General features: G+C 33.4%; 1 protein-coding gene across 1 annotated transcript; it reads left to right on the forward strand.

Moving 5' to 3' along the window:
* Positions 1 to 15,814: 15,814 nt before the first annotated feature.
* On the forward strand, positions 15,815 to 17,477 carry LOC116136524 (neurogenic locus notch homolog protein 1-like). The gene is made up of 5 exons (XM_031422216.1): positions 15,815 to 16,025; positions 16,135 to 16,290; positions 16,920 to 16,997; positions 17,083 to 17,208; positions 17,401 to 17,477. The coding sequence occupies exons 1-5, from the start codon at positions 15,920 to 15,922 to the stop codon at positions 17,475 to 17,477; spliced, it is 543 nt and encodes a 180-aa protein (XP_031278076.1). The 5' UTR covers positions 15,815 to 15,919.
* Positions 17,478 to 17,997: the final 520 nt, after the last annotated feature.

The following is a 17,997-nucleotide window of genomic DNA, read 5'->3' on the forward strand; positions in this document are numbered from 1 at the left end:
TACAGAGTCTGTAAGTGAATATAAAATGCCATTGACTCTCACTCACATTAAAAGTTCCCCCTGCATTCGGTATTAAATCTGTTCCTGATATAAACGAGCTCATGTGATGCTCGACTCATTTTACATGAGAATTTTGGACCTATAGAGCCCATTTTCACCGGACCATTCAGTCCGCTTCTGCCTTCAGCTTTGAAGGTGGCTATGACAATGACAACCCAACCAAAGTTCTCCATGGGCTCAGTGTTGATTCAGGCCTATGGGTCGAGGATTGACTTGAGGTTCCAAGCCTGATATTTTTCTCAATGCATCCATCTGCCATTGACTCTATTCACCAGATGGTTAAATACTAAATAGGCTCAATATTTATGCGTAGACCTAGTTCCAAACCTATCAAGTATTAATGTAATAATGAATTTCCAGTTTTTTCATTTTTTCGAAGAGAGAGTCTTCGTTGATGATAGATTGATTGGCCATCAGTGCAGACAGAAAGCCCTCTGAAACGGGGGTTTTAAGTGCCCAATTAATCTTCATCCCCAACTGCACTGTATTCAACAGCAATCTTCATCACCACACCACCCCTTCAAACAAAGTCTGGGCCATTACTTTCATTTTTATTACACCTCTTACACACCTAAGTCCTAACCACTAATCTAAACCCTAAACTAAACAAAAACTGGCCCATCCATTCCTTCGTTAATATAAAATCTTACTTAGTTTACTTAAGCTCACCGGCGGCGTAGCCCACTTTTTAGACACTACAGCCTCCACCTACTCATCACGTTTACATAAAAGAAATAAAAATACTGAACCGAACCTGGAAAGCCCTGACCCTTTTGTATGATAAATTCACTTCGGTTACTTACACTTTCCTTTTAAATTTTTTATTTGCGTGTGTGAATTTGCAGTCCTTTTTTCCCTCTATTGCCTTACTTTTTCCATTTATCGGTTTTCGCTTGACAAAAGCTTCCTTTCTGTTCCAAGTCTCAGCGGTGGTGCGTTTGTCTTGTTCCATTCCCATTTAAGCTGCTTGCTTTATATTTTCATTCACAAAAGTGGTCATTGGTCTTCCCTATTCTTTTCAACCATATTTATTTTGGGTTTGGTCTCATGTGAGCTGGGGTACACAGAAATAGTGTTGTTGTACTAATCTATGGACATTGGAAATTGGAGCTGATGCATATGCCATGTTTCTTCCTCATATGTGACAGTGAGAGATGTTGCATTATTGAATTTGGATTTTATACAAGGCTATATCTTCTGTCAAATTGGTAGGGCTTGAGTGCTATCTCTTCTACCATTTAACCAATTTCGTGTTTAAGTTTTGGCCTATGAGATTCGCTTCCTTATTCACTCGTTAATTTGTAGCATCAATCTATCAATAATTCAATAACTTGCAAAACAGTTTACTTTTAGCAGTAGGAATCTGAGTTCGAAGGTTTCTTCTGTATACAGAATTCAATTAATCATTGTAAACATGAATGAAGCATAAAACTCTCTTGTATCTTAAGTCTTAACACTATTTTGTATTTTGTGGAGATGGGACTTGCCACCCCACCTCTGGGATCTAGATTCCAGACTTGTCATGGTTGAGATAAATATAAGACAAATAATTTATTAGAGTTTTTGTATTTTATGTAAAATAATGCTATATTATTGATGTATTATTTATTATTTCAACACCTTTGATAAATTCTAAAGTCTCAGGAGTCCTAGTATATAGTTTCTTAAAATTACCAAAAAATTCTAGAAAAATATCAAAAATTAAAATAAAAAATAACCCTTTAAAATATAAAAAAAAAATTCAAAAATTACTATGATGTGGAAACTTAACTATTTTTGATGAAAGTAATATATATGTGCTTCACCGAAATGAACTGTAACCTAAAGGGGTTGATCTACGGTCAATGAGGTTTGCTCTCTTCTTCGAGTATTGAGTTCAAATTTTAGAACCACCTATCTTAATAATATGATGTACTTCAAAAATTTTAGAAATTAATGAAATACGTGTTAATTGACTAAACATCTTAGTACCCAAAAAAAAAAAAAAAAAAAATGAACTGTTGTGCTTTTATTACTTATTTTTTATTAATGGTAAGTAATAGTTGAGTTAACTAGATTTTAGCGAAGGAGGGATAGAAATCTATTATTTAGACAGTGATACATGAATGCATAGCTCTTTCTTTTTCAATCATTGTTTGATATAAAAAATAGGGAGACATGCATGAAATACTAAAATTAATGGCACGTCAATTCAATTAGTAATTGAATGTGATGTAATTTGGATATAAGATATTAGACATAATTCAATGGATTAATTAATTTATGGGCCTAGCTATATTTGAGAAAATAACTTAGTGGGCTAAAATTCAATGTAGAATTAAAACTTGGCATCTCAGTGTCAGTAGTCATATAGGAAATGCAAATTGAAGGGCAAATTGTGACGCTGCTGCCCACCATTAATTAGGTATAGTGATAGTGTTCATAATCAAAGATTCCACTGATACTAGATTTGAAACTATGATGAATCAAATATAATTTTTCCTCGAGTGGATGTTAGAATAAGATGGTTGCTTCATTTCATTTACCATCTTCGAAGGGTAGGGACAGATTGTCAAATTGTCATCCACACAAAAAAGTTGCCACAAAACATTGTATTCTGTGTGTGGCAAATTCAGTGGTTCATGTATCAGTATCAACCCCCCGCCCCCCCTTCCCTCCCTCCCTCCCTCCCTCTCCCTTGACCCTCCAAGTTGGTGGTGAGTTTTAATCTTCATTTAATCCTCTCTTTCTTTTACTCAGACATGGCACTGTCCCCCCTATTTCATCTTCTCTCTGTTTTCTTCTACAATAACACAAAACAGTATTTATAACCATTTAACTGTGAGCATCCTATATCGTACTGGAGATTAAGAGTCGAATTCTCTCGAACTGTGAGCATATGTCAAGAAAACAAGATTATGTTTACAGTTATAGGTTTTGATATGATGATAAGCGTTTAATCCTAATATACTCCAAAAATGAATGGGCAGTATGAAATTTTCATTAAAATCTTTGGAAATTGGAAGTAGATTAGCTCTGTGTAATCTTAGGGTGAAAAAAAGTACACGTAGTATCGAGTTTATATGATGATAATGAGATCCTTTCTGTCCTACCAACTAACTTTAATCTTCCTTCTTTATTATTCACTCTGTCCTTGTCTTCCCAATATTTAAAAAACACCAGAAAGAAAAACCTACCATCTTTCTTCTGCTAATTGAACTTTGTGGCTGGCTTAATTTTCTATCAGACAATGGCTCCCAATCATATAACATTAAAAACTTATCATGTTAAATGTTTTATAATAAGGATAAGGCTTTAAAACTCCTTTCTTTCTCTCCACAGTGCCATTATCTTTGAATTATTTGGACAAGGTGAATGATGAAATCCATCCATGCTTTGCCTAGAAAAAGTTTCAGAAGATTCCCAGATTCCTCAGAAATGTCCTGGATCTCACTTACGTTTTTTTCTTCCTTTGCAATCATAATGGGCTCTTTAGTGCTCATATTCATATAAACTATGACAAAATAAGTTCATAAGGTATAACGTAATCAGTACAACTACCTTTGGTTAATTTGATGGTTTGCTTAGGATACTTAAGTATATTATCCGAGAGGTCATGAGTTTGAATTTTCATATCTACTAATAAGAGGTAACCTTTGGATTCTTACTTGACCGTTAATTTTAGAGTCCTAAGAGACTAATTGAGGTGTACAAAACTAACATAAACATCTTCCGATGCCAAAAAAAAAAAAAAAAAAAAAAAATTAATACGCAACTAATCTCTAATTTCCATTCTATTGGATTGAATTTTGACAAAATAATAATAATAATAATTGAGCTTGAATTCATCAACACTCCTATAAATTATATATTTATATGCTTTCTAAGGAATATTTTGAAATCACATCACCATATAATAACTGTAGCTGAATGATCCGAAAATTCTGCTTGTCCACACAATTTATAAATGAAAATCATTAAGAGAATAAGTGATTCCTGTTGAAGCAAATAAAAGTTTTGGATGAATTTATATAGCATTTCTGGGACCAAGCTCATTTAATTTGGCGTGACCAGATAAGGGACTGTCCATTACAAATTTATTAATAGCTTTCAATTTCGCAGGCCCTTTTTCTACAAGTTAAAAAAAAAAAATTAGTGATAAATATAAAATTAAAAATGTGGCTTTCACTTAGTAGACAAAATTAAAAGCTTATATAATAAATGGAGAAGCACCTTACCTTTCCGAAAGCAAGGTTCTTTGAGATAAGCTCGAAAATAGTTTTTTTTTATTTTTTTTATGATGAGATGTTCAAACCAGTTTACACACACTTCAATTAATCTCTCGAATTCTTGTAAAGTTTTTTGAGATAAGTTTGAAAATAGTCTTCTTTTTAATGACCAGGAATATCTCAACCAGTTTACGTATAACTAATCTTTCAGGATCCTAAAATTATAAATTGGATAAAAACTCTCGTGACTATTCTTATTAATAACTTAGTAAATACTTGAACTTAAGATTTCTTGATTAATACATTCAAAAACCCTTATCCACCTACTTGATCATTCAAAAATAGAAAATAAACTACTGTTTTAACATCATAATTAATAAATTGGCTTAAACCTTTTATTTTATAGGTAAAAATCTCGAAAAAGGAAATCAATTTGATGTCAAATTTCAAGAAATATTCTTTTAGAAGAGAGTTGGAGTTGACAGCACTTGCCTGAAATTGAGGTTCTTAAACTTGAGCAACTAGGGTTCATCATTTCTAGATGAAATGAAACGTGTGTTAAAGCAGTATAAACTTCTCTGTTAAGACAGCACCGGATGATGATTTACTGGACACAACCTTCCATAAACTTGTTTTAATATTAACAAAACCCCATTTTAATAATGGTTTTTATGGGTATTAACCAAGTAAGTGTTGGCATTTACATCAACAAATTAGTACAAACGTTCTGTGCTGAAGCCCCATTTATTTGACTCCAGAATTTCGCTAGCATATTAGGGGGAATACTTTGTACGACTGCCATTTCTTTTTAATATTCATGAAGAAGAAACAAAAGATTTAAAAAAACAATAAAAGAAAGAAAAAGCCAAAAGGCTGAAGCGTTTCAACCTCTTTTAGTTATGTTTCTGACACACACACAGAGAAGAGAGGGAGATGATGACGTAGCCAGTCACGCCCCGAGTCGCACCACACAAACCCATATGCAGAACCCGAACCAATGGATGGGTGGCTAAAGGGTGAGAGGTTTTGGTTGAAATTTGATCTTGTCAGTGCTTGTTCTTTGAATTTGTCTGCCTCAGGGAAAGCCAATTCCTCAGGCCTCTCAGCCTTTACTAATTACCACTATCTCCAACAATTGGACACAATCACCTGCTTCACCTGCAGTTGCTCCTCCATTATTCTTCCATTATTTTGTCTACGTGGCAGCCTATGGAGCTGGTGGGCTTCTGTGATTTTGGTTTTTATACTCGAGATCTGATGTGAATTCGAGTATGAATGAGGTGACAAAATTAAGGAATGTGAAGAGGACGAAGATTCGTTTCCAGATGGGTCCCGTTTGTTTAACCATTTTTAAGTAAAACGGGTCACCCGTTTGTACTACAATTTATTAATGAATCTCCTCTTTCGACAAGTGTGCCCGATCTGGTTCTTTCAAGTTTCATCCATCTCATAAATTAAATTAAAACTAATAATAAATTGTTAATCACCAAAAACTCCCCGATGATTAATTAATACTTTTAAATTTATTTAATAAATAGAAAAGTATATTTTTTATTTTTGCCTTAGACACCAAATATCTTGAGACGGTATGAATGTGTAATACAAGCATGTTTCTATTGTCTTCTCATTGTGAATTAAAAATATATTTCTAAATCAATAAAAACTTGAATAAGGAGGTAATTTATATAAAAATATTCGATTTTAGAATTTTAACAATTACAAACTTGATTTTATACCCATATTTTATTTAATTAAATAAATAAAACAAAGTTTAGTTTATAATAATATAATATAATAGTATTATCAAAGTTTAATATTATTAAAGCTAAGTCGTACACATCTACTACGCAGTTTTGTTTTTCCTTTCTCTTCTCAAAATACCATATCATTAATTTACTCTTGAATATCAGTAAATAATAATGTAATTTTCCTAGTATCTTTACGAAATATTAATGTGATTAAATGAAAAATGAGCAAATTATTCATTGAATAAAATAAATGTGTTGTGTGTGATTTTTCCATCAAGTTCGTTGAGTCGCAAGATATTAGATCGACCTAGAATCAGTCCGATTGTCCGACCCAGCATAAGCTCGTAGACATATAATTTGACCTAGTGCAAGCTACTCATGAACAACCCGAATGATTATTCAATCAATTTTCATATAATTTCAGATCTTAGATATTACGGGAATAACCAGATTAACAGCAACCTTTGTGCAATCACAACACCCAATCAGAATTGTAGTTCAGATCAATTATAATCCCTTTATTTTTGCTATTTCTTTTGCACAAACCCTATTTATAAACTCTCTCACATGATGAAAAAGGGGTTAGAAATTTTCCATAAAATTCTCATTATAAGCTCTCACAATAAATATAAGAATAGTGGACGTAGGCATAAGAGGTTACCCCGTCGAACCACTTTAAAAATTTTATTGTCTTTTACTTTATTGCACTTATATTTACCCATCGCTGATTATCCGTAATCACACTCACATCCGTTCCGATTCCACCAAGGTCAATTGAATCTCTCTGGTTGGTGCGAATTTTCGTATCAACAAAATGTGTACTTGATTTTTTTTGGATAATCGAGGTGTTTGGGACCTTGGTTTAGTATGCGTATATCTCAATTAATCCTCAGAGTCTATTAAACACTTTACGAGCCCAAATGATCAAGTAAGACAAAATATTATTATGATATATGATCCAAATATTTAAACTCGGGAACTCAAATAATAGAGCAAATATTTTTTTCTGTCGGGTGAAATCTTTGGAGTTAAAACTAAACAAATACACGACTTTGCTAAAAGCAGTATATATGTGTACTTGATTTTGATATAAGGAAAAAATGGATCTTTGTTGTAAGTACTGGTAACTTTCAAAGGAACAATAACAATAGGTCAAGTTTATTTTTGGCCACATACTTGATAGATCGTACTGTCAATGTACAAAGGGCAGCTGGCAACTTTGCCACAGCCTCACCTTATTCTTACTTCTGTCCATCGACTTGATCTTTTCTCGGCTGACTTCAGTTAAATGCTGCCGTTGGAACACTAATTTTGAAGCAGTCCGGAACAACACTCTCTGTCTCTCTCCCTCTATTTAGATAGACATGTTCAACTGTAAGCTAGTCTTATGTTTTCATTTTAATCGCAAGGCAAATATAATTCTTATGTGTTTGCAATGTTATTTATGAGATTTGGAAACTTCTTCATATATTGTGATTGGTGATGAATAGAAGATAATTCTGTTCAATCTACTTATGACTGTATAGAGATTTCCATTAAATTCGATGACATAGATAAATAAATCCCTATCCATTGGTGGACTAGATCCTTTGCCAATAAGACGCACAAGTTTGAGTTGGCGATGCAATATCTTGCGGGGCAAGTAAAATGGAGTCAATCCTAACTAAAAGGAAAGTATTGATAAAGTTTTTTTTTCTTTTTTAATTCAAGTTGGTGGTGCATGTTAATCACAGCCTAATTTGTTAAGGACCGAATATGTTTAGATTTGGAAGGTTTGATGCAAATATCGTATCAAAGTTAAAGATTGTGACTTTTTAATTTTTAATGCTGCGTGCTTGGACTTATGATATGATCAATTGCCATTCTTATTTCTGTTTAATAGCAGTAAAATTAGTTTATGGTTTTTGTTGATGTGATAATTTTGCTTTCTAGGTACAATGAATCAGTTGCATGGCGGCACCGTCCTGTTCAACAGAAATCAAACCAACCTGTCAATTTTTGAAAGTAAGCACCATTACATTTACAGTATTAACTTGCACGGATCACTTGGTGTCATGGTAATAATTCATTGAGTTTTGATACTAGTCTGCAAGTGGACTAATTGTGGAGGTGGTTGCAATACTACATCAATGTTCACATACACTTGTGAATGTGAGCGGGTATTATAATCTTCTTAATGTGTCAGCTTTTCCGTGCTACAAAGAATGTAAGATAATATACTTGAGTTATTGCTTTGAAAGAAAAAACTAGAAATTGCAATCAGGTTCTAAGGCAACAAGGTTTGGAGTGAAACGATAAAGAGAGGCACACTTTAGGTTGAATTGTTTAGACATAATGATCTAGTTCCATGCTTCAGCAATAACTTGATAGTAAATTTGGTTGTCAATTGAAGGTGCTATTGGAATGGATGTGCGGGCCTTGGGATTTCAAAGCAAAATCAATCTCCACCACCATCTCACGTATTGGCTGATTACAGTAAGAATCAAGGTAAGATTGAAAATTCATAATTGCATATTGTGCTACTTCCTTCTATTGCCTTGAGGAACATATAGAGAAATCTAATGCCCATGTTTAAAGTTTAGCCTTGAAACCTTTTCTATGGTATACTTAAGAAGAAACTTGTGATCTGTTTTTCGATGTCTTAAGCTGCATCATGCAAAAAACTGAGGCTACCATTATGCTCGTTTCTTTTGCAGCTGGCTCAAATTTCCTCGACTTATTATTTGTTGGTACTTCTGATGTTGTCGCTGGTTATGGTTTTGCAAACTAGTATAAATAAGTGGATTCTCGAGGTCTCTGGTACCACGGTCACTTGATTAATGATAAAATCATTATGTGGTTACTGTATACATATTTTTTTCATGCCTGGTTCAGTTTGCTGCTCCTATACATAAATTCAGGTTTGATACAAATAAGCTCTACACGTGCACATTAAAGGAATTATTTTTGTAGCTAGTACTTGTGTTTGTACAAATAAAGACTTTGTTTTATACATATTTGTTATGTCAATCATTCTACATGAGTGTATATGGAAGTCGTTGTAATTCTACTGGTTATATTTTAATGAGATATAGGAATAATTATATTTGTTTTGTATTTTACTCTCTAATGGATACCTTTTCTGATATACAGAGCTGTAAGTGAATATAAAATGCCATTAGACTCTCACTCACATTAAAGTTCCCCTGCATTCGGTATTAAATCTGTTCCACTGTATAAACGAGCTCATGTGATGCTCGACTCATTTTACATGAGAATTTTGGACCTATAGAGCCCATTTCACCTGGACCATTCAGTCCGCTTTGCCTTCAGCTTTGAAGGTGGCTATGACAATTGACAACCCAACCAAAGTCTCCATGGGCTCAGTGTTGATTCCGGCCTATGGGTGAGGATTGACTTGAGGTTCCAAGCCTGATATTCTTCATCAATGCCATCCTCTGCCATTGACTCATTCATCCAGATGGTTAAATACTTAAATAGGCTCATATATTATGCGTAGACCTTAGTTCCAAACCTATCAAGTATTAATGGTAATAATGAATTTCAGTTTTTTCATTTTTTCGAAGAGAGAGCTCTTCGTTGATGATAGATTGATTGGCCATCGTGCAGACAGAAAGCCCTCTGAAACGGTGTTTTAAGTGCCCAATTACTCTCTCACTCCCAACTGCACCTTGTCATTCACCAGCAATCTCTCATCACCACACCACCCCCTTAAAACAAAGTCTGTGCCATACCTTTCATTTTTATTACACTCTTACACACCTAAGTCCTAACTTACCTAATCTAAACCCTAAACTAACAAAAAACTGTCCCATCCATTCCTTCTTCAATATAAAATCTTACTTAGATTTACTTAAGCTCACGGCGGCGTACGCCCACTATTTTTAGACCAACAACTCCACCTACTCATCACGTTTACATAAATGAATATAAAAATACTGAACCGACCTGACCCCCTGACCCTTTTGTTTGATAAATTCACTTCGTTACTTACACTTCCTTTTAAAATTTTTTATTGCTGTCGTTGTGAATTATTGCAGTCCTTTTTCCCTCTACTTGCCTTACTTTTTCCATTATCGGTTTTCGCTTCCACAAAAGCCTTCCTTTCTTGTTCAAGTCTCAGCGGTGGTGCGTTTGTCATGTTCCATTCCCATTTAAGCTGCTCTTGCTTTTATATTTTCATGTCACAAAGTGGTCATTGGTCTTCACTATTCTCTTTTTCAACCCATAATTTATTTTCGGGTTTGGTCTCATGTGAGCTGGGGTACACAGAAATAGTGTTGTTGTACTAATCTATGGACATTGGAAATTGGAGCTGCATGCATATGCCCATGTTCTTCCTCATTTATGTGACAGTGAGAGATGTTGCATTATTGAATTTGGTTTTATACAAGGACTATCTTCTGTCAAATGGTAGGGCTTGAGTGCTATCTCTTCTACCATTTACCAATTTCGTGTTAAGTTTTGGCCTATGAGATTCGCTTCCTTATTCATCGTTAATTTGTAGCATCAATCTATCAATAATTCAATTAACTTGCAAACAGTTTACTTTTAGCAGTAGTAATCTGAGTTCGAAGGTTTCTTCTGTATACAGAATTCAATTTATCATTGTAACATTGAATGAAGCCATAAAACTCTCTTGTATCTTAAGTCTTAACACTATTTGTATTTTGTGGAAGATGGACTTGCCACCCCACCTCTGGGATCTAATTCCAGACTTGTCATGGTTGAGATAAATATAAGACAAATAATTTATTAAGTTTTTGTATTTTATGTAAAAATAATGCTATATTGATTGTATTATTTTATTATTTCATACACTCTTTGATAAATTCTAAAGTCTCAGGAGTCCTAGTATATAGTTTCTTAAAATTACCAAAAAATTCTAGAAAATATCATAAAATTAAAATAAATAAACCCTTTAAAATATAAAAAAAATTCAAAAAATTACTATGATGTGCTAAACTTAACTATTTTTGATGAAAGTAATATATATGTGCTTCACCGAAATGAACTGTAACCTAAAGGGTGGATCTATCGGTCAATGAGGTTTCTCTCTTCTTCGAGTATTGAGTTCAAATTTTAGAACCATCTTATAATATATTGACTTCAATAAATTTTAGAAATTAATTAAAATGTGTTAATTGACTTAACATCTAGTTACCCAAAAAAAAAAAAAAAAAAAATGAACTGTGTTGTGCTTTTATTACTTATTTTTTATTATGGTAAGTAATAGTTGAGTTAACTAGATTTTAGCGAAGAGGGATAGACTTATTATTAGAACAGTGATACATGTGCATAGCTTTCTTTTTCAATCATGTTTTTGATAAAATATAATAGGGGACATGCATGAAATACTAAATTAATGGCAGTCAATCAATTAGTAATTGATGTGATGTAATTTGGATATAAGATTTAGACATATTCAATGGATTATAATTTATGGGCCTAGCTTATTGGAGAAAATAACTTAGTGGGCTCAAATTCAAGTAGGATTAAAACTTGGCATCTCAGTGTCAGTAGTCATATAGGAAATGCACAATTGTGACGCAATTAGGTTATTGATAGTGTTCATAATCAAAGTTCCACTGATACTAGCTTTGAAACTGCAGAATCAAATATAATTTTCCTCGAGTGATGTTAGATAAGATGGTTTCTTCATTCATTCACCATCTTCAAGGGTAGGGACAGATTGTCAATGTCATCCACACAAAATAGTTGCAACAAAATGTAGCAAATTCAGTGGTTCATGTATCAGTATCAATATCAACCCCCCCTTCCCTCCCTTTCTTGACCCTCCAAGTTGGTGGTGAGGTTTTAATCTTATTATCCTCTCTTTCTTTTACTCAGACATGGCACTGTCCCCCCATTTCATTCTCTCTGCTTCTTCTATAATAACACAAAACGTATTTATAACCATTTAACATGGTAGATGGCAGCATCCTATCGTACTGGAGATTAAGAGTCGAATTCTCTCAACTGTGAGCATATGTCAAGAAAACAAGATTACGTTCACAGTTATAGGTTTTGATATGATGATAAGCGTTTAATCCTAATATACTCCAAAATGAATGGGCAGTAGAATTATTTAAAATTTGGAAATGGAAGTAGATTAGCTCTGTGTAATCTTAGGGTGAAAAAAAAGTACACGTAGTATCGAGTTTATATGATGATAATGAGATCCTTCTGTCCTACCAACTAACTTTAATCTTCCTCTTTATTATTCACTCTGTCCTGTCTTCCAATTTTAAAAAACACCAGAAAGAAAAACCTACCATCTTTCTTCTGCTAATTGAACTTTGTGGCTGGCTTAATTTTCTATCAGACAATGGCTCCCAATATATAACATTAAAACTTATCATGTTAAATGTTTTATAATAAGGATAAGGCTTTAAAACTCCTTCTTTCTCTCCACAGTGCCATTATTTTGAATTATTTGGACAAGGTGAATGATGAAACATCCATGCTTTGCCTAAAAAAGTTTCAGAAGATTCCCAGATTCCTCAGAATGTCCTGGATATCATACGTTTTTTTCTTCCTTGCAATCATAATGGGCTCTTTAGTGCTCATATTCATAAACTATGACAAAATAAGTTCATAAGGTTAGTAATCATACAAACTACCTTTGTAATTTGATGTGGCTTAGGATACTTAAGTATATTATCCGAGGGTCATGAGTTTGAATTTTATATCTTACTAATAAGAGGTAACCTTGGATTCTATTGACCGTTAATTTAGAGTCCAAGAGACTAATTGAGGTGTACAAAACTACTAAACATCTCCGATGCAAAAAAAAAAAAAAAATTAATACCAACAAATCTCTAATTTCCATTCTATTGGATTGAATTTTGACAAAATAATAATAAAATAATAATGAGCTTGAATTCATCAACACTCCTAAAATTATATGCTTGCTAGGAATATTTGAAATCACATCACCATATAATAACTGTAGCTGAATGATCCGAAAATTCTGCTTGTCCACACAATTATAAATGAAATCATTAAGAGAATAAGTGATTCCTGTTGAAGCAAAAAAAAGTTTCTGGGTGAATTTTATATAGCATTTCTGGGACCAAGCTCATTTAATTTGGCGTGACCAGAGAAGGGACTGTCCATTACAAATTTATTAATAGCTTTCAATTTCGCAGGCCCTTTTTCTACAAGTTGAAAAAAAAAAAATTAGTGATAATATAAAATTAAAAATGTGGCTTTCACTAGTAGACAAAATTAAAAGCTTATATAAAATGGAGAAGCACCTGACCTTCCGAAAGCAAGGTCTTTGAGATAAGCTCGAAAATAGTTTTTTTATTTTTTTATGATGAAGGTTTCAAACAGTTTACACACACTCAATTAATCTCTCGAACTTCTTGTAAAGTTTTTGGATAAGTTTGAAATAGTCTTCTTTTAATGACCAGGAATATCTCAACAGTTTACGTATAAACTATCTTTCAGATCCTAAAATATAAATGGATAAAACTCTCGTGACTATTCTTATAATAACTAGTAAATACTTGAACTTAAGATTTCTTGATTAATACATTCAAAAACCCTTATCACCTACTTGATCATTCAAAAATAGAAAATAAACTACTGTTTTAACATCATAATTAATAAATTGGCTTAAACCTTTTATTTTATAGGTAAAAATCTCGAAAAAGGAAATCAATTGTGTGTCAAATTTCAAGAAATATCTTTTAGAAGAGGTTGGAGTGACAGCACTGCCTGAAATTGAGGTTCTTAAACTTGAGCAACTAGGGTTCATCATTTCTAGATGAAATGAAACATGTGTAAAGTAGTATAAAATTCTTTTTTTGTTTATGTTTGGATTAGACCAATGCTCCTCAGCACCAGCAAAAAAGCACAAAACTTTCCATCTCGTATCTCTGATCTATTCAAAGGCCTCTCCCTGTTTAGAAGTTGAATTCTTTTGTTTGGCGTCTCATTTCATTTTTTTCCTTTAATAACTCAAAAGATCACCGAGTTCCCTAACAACAGTCTCATATTTAGTAATGCTAATGGTGTCCATAAAAATCATAAACTGCAGGATGCACTACAAACTTCATCCTGCATATGAGCAGAGAACATTTCATTTCTTGTTCTTTCTCCTTCATATTCATTCTGAATAAAAGTTGAATCATCGAACTGGTGACAGTTTATTGATAGTCTAGGAATGAAGAGCGGTTCAATTGAAGCAAGAGATATTTTTATGAAACCCAACAAACTTCTTGCAGTTTTCATGAAAGTCATATTCGTAGTTAGGATACGGTTAGCTTCTTGACTTTAGTTGCCTTAAGAGTTAAGAATGAGCGACATTTAGTCAGAAAGTGCTTTCATCTTTATTTAGTAGCCGAAAGTTTAGAATGAAAAAGCATTAAAACAGGATGGAAGAACTCAACCCAACTCTATAGCAACACCGCCCAGTAGAATCCAAAAACTTTCCCGAGAACCAAACTTTAAACAGTATATAACGAGATTTATACTCCCCTGATAAATGCATTGAATTGGCTTAGGTGTGGAAGATGCAGGTGATTAATATGCAGAAAACTGAGGCCATTTTAAGAAAGATTGTTGGACTTTATACAAAGTCTTGTTCAGAATAGACTTTAATACTATGGATTGAGAAATTCCAACTAATCCTTGTAACTACCCAAGTAACTAACTATCATTTGGCTTTGCTACAAGTAAAGCTAAAAATGAATAAAATTATTCTAACTAATTATTTTATGGAGAAAACATTTTTTTTTAAACATCTCTGCTCTGATTTGGGAAACAAAGATTTCTTGCACCCAACAAGCTCGAAATTTCTTGTACATATAATAATCATCCACTATAACAATATAATTTTCTTTCATTCCATTTTTTCATTGATGGTAAAGAGGATTAGATTCAATCTCAAAAGAAAATATTTTTTAAAAATTTTGATTTTTTAAACTATATATATATATATGGGAATGAGTTTAAATTAAAGGAATAGGTAGGAGCTAATGGTCCTAAAATCAATTAGAGTAGGCAGCTCAGCTAGCCCAAGAAGCCTATCTTTTTTTTATATAATTGACGGTGTTCAGGTCAGTTTATACGCACTCAATTAATCCTTTAAGACCTTAAAATTATTGGTCGGTAAAAGCTCCAGTGATAATCCCTATTAACAACCGAGGAGAGACTTGAATTCAGAACCTCTTGAATAAATACATCTAAGAGCCCTTATCGAATCAGTCGGCCACTCAAGGGCTGGTTCAAAAAGTCTATCTTGCTTCAAATGAAAAATTCTTAGAAGAAATTAATAAATTGTAAAACAATGTCCAAAATCTTCATCAAACATATGGTCATGTAAAAAATAGTCATAAACCATTGATTATAAGTTTTAGTTATAAAATTAATAGAATAAATAAATTTCAAAAGATTCATCAAGATTTTAATCTAATTGTATATTTATATAAAGTGGTACTGTAATCATGTAATAGCCACTCCCTGTTCAAATGAATCAAATCCATATTAAGATTGCTTTAGATTTACGAAGTTTAAATAAAAATCTAATTTTTTATATGCAATTGCAAGAAAAGTTATGTATGTACAGAAAAGAGTAATATGTGTACATGTGAATCCAAGTCATGACGTGTTATAGAATGATTGCTCAATAGTCAATAGACTACGCCGAAGTGCCGAACTCCAACTCCTAACTAACCCCTCTTTAAGTAGCTCATTGTTCAGGTCAGACACGTTTAGATTTTTTAACTTTTGAGTCAAAACACGAAACTAAAGTTGTGGAACATCTCAGATTTTCAAACTCCATCCTAAAAGTCAAATGGGGTTACAAGCTTCATTTATATCTCGCCATTTCATCATCAATCTTCTCTCCTCCCTCTCGCTGGCCTCTGCTTTGTAATATTCTAGAAAATAGAGATGGCTTCTGTTAATGTCATCGCCCTTCTTTCAGTCCTTCTTGTTGCTCTGCAACCTATGGCTACTACAAGCGGTTTCTTGCCTCCTATTCTCGCGCCTGCCTTCAGTCTGTTTCTCGCAATCTATATTGATATTACTACTTTTTAGCAACTGGGTCAATATTGATTTTGAAGACTGATGTCATTCTTGTGTGTTTGTTTTGATTTTGGGTGCAGATGGTGTGTGCCAAGAAGTGGAATGTGGACGGGGAGAGTGCCAACCTTCTATGAATAGCACTTTCTTTTATGAATGTGTTTGTGATCCTGGGTGGATGCAGACCACTTCGGATGACAATAATCAGTACAAGTTTCTTCCTTGCGTAATTCCTAACTGTGAGCACTCTCTGTCTCTCTCCCTCTATTTAGATAGACATGTTCAACTGTAAGCTAGTCTTATGTTTTCATTTTAATCTGCGCAAGGCAAATATAAATTTCTTATGTGTTTGCAATGTTTATTTATGAAGATTTGGAAACTTCTTCATATATTGTGATTGGTGATGAATATGAAGTATAATTCTGTTCAATCTACTTTATGACTGTATAGAGATTTCCATTAAATTCGATGAATCATAGATAAATAAATCCCTATCAATTGGTGGACTAGATCCTTTGCCAATATGACGCACAAGTTTGAAGTTGGCGATGCCAATATCTTGCGGGGGCAAGTAAAATGGAGTCAAATCCTAACTAAAAGGAAAGTATGTGATAATAGTTTTTTTTTCCTTTTTTAATTCAAGTTGGTGGTGCATGTTAATCACAGCCTAATTTGTTAAGGACCTGAATATGTTTAGATTTGGAAGGTTTGATGCAAATATCGTATCAAAGTTAAAGATTGTGACTTTTTAATTTTTTAATGCTGCGTGCTTGGACTTATGATATGATCAATTGCCATTCTTATTTCTGTTTAATAGCAGTAAAATTAGTTTATGGTTTTTGTTGATGCTGATAATTTTGCTTTCTAGGTACAATGAATTACAGTTGCATGGCGGCACCTTCTCCTGTTCAACAGAAATCAACCACTAACCTGTCAATTTTTGACAGTAAGCACCATTACATTTACAGTATTAATCTTGCACGGCATCACTTGGTGTCATGGTACTAATTCATTGAGTTTTGATTATCTAGTCTGCAAGTGGACTAATTGTGGAGGTGGCTTATGCAATACTACATCAATGTTCACATACACTTGTGAATGTGACGCGGGTTATTATAATCTTCTTAATGTGTCAGCTTTTCCGTGCTACAAAGAATGTAAGATAATATACTTGAGTTATTGCTTTGAAAGAAAAAACTAGAAATTGCAATCAGGTTCTAAGGCAACAAGGTTTGGAAGTTAAAACCGATCACTGAGAGGCACACTTTAGGTTGAATTGTTTAGACATATAATGATCTAGTTCCATGCTTCAGCAATAACTTGATAGTAAATTTGGTTGTCAATTGAAGGTGCTATTGGAATGGATTGTGCGGGCCTTGGATTTCAAAGCAAAATCAATCTCCACCACCATCTACTGTATGGCTGATGACAGTAAGAATCAAGGTAAGATTGAAAATTCATAATTGCATATTGTGCTACTCTCCTTCTATTGCCTTGAGGAACATATAGAGAAATCTAATGCCCATGTTTAAAGTTTTAGCCTTGAAACCTTTCTATGGTATACTTAAGAAGAAACTTGTGATCTGTTTTTCGATGTCTTAAGCTGCATCAATGCATAAAACTGAGGCTCACCATTATGCCTGTTTCTTTGCAGCTGGCTCAAATTTCCTCGGTACTTATTATTTGTTGGTACTTCGATGTTGTCGCTGGTTATGGTTTTGCGAAACTAGTATAAATAAGTGGATTCTCGAGGTCTCTGGTACCACGGTCACTTGATTAATGATACTAATCATTATGTGGTTGTACTGTATACAATTTTTTTCTCATGCCTGGTTCAGTTTGCTGCTTCCTATACATAAATTCAGGTTGTATACAAATAAGCTCTACACGTGCACATTAAAGGAATTATTTTTGTAGCTAGTACTTGTGTTTGTACAAATAAAGAC

This window comes from Pistacia vera, unplaced genomic scaffold, assembly GCF_008641045.1.
Source record: "Pistacia vera cultivar Batoury unplaced genomic scaffold, PisVer_v2 Contig317, whole genome shotgun sequence".
NCBI lineage: Eukaryota > Viridiplantae > Streptophyta > Magnoliopsida > Sapindales > Anacardiaceae > Pistacia > Pistacia vera.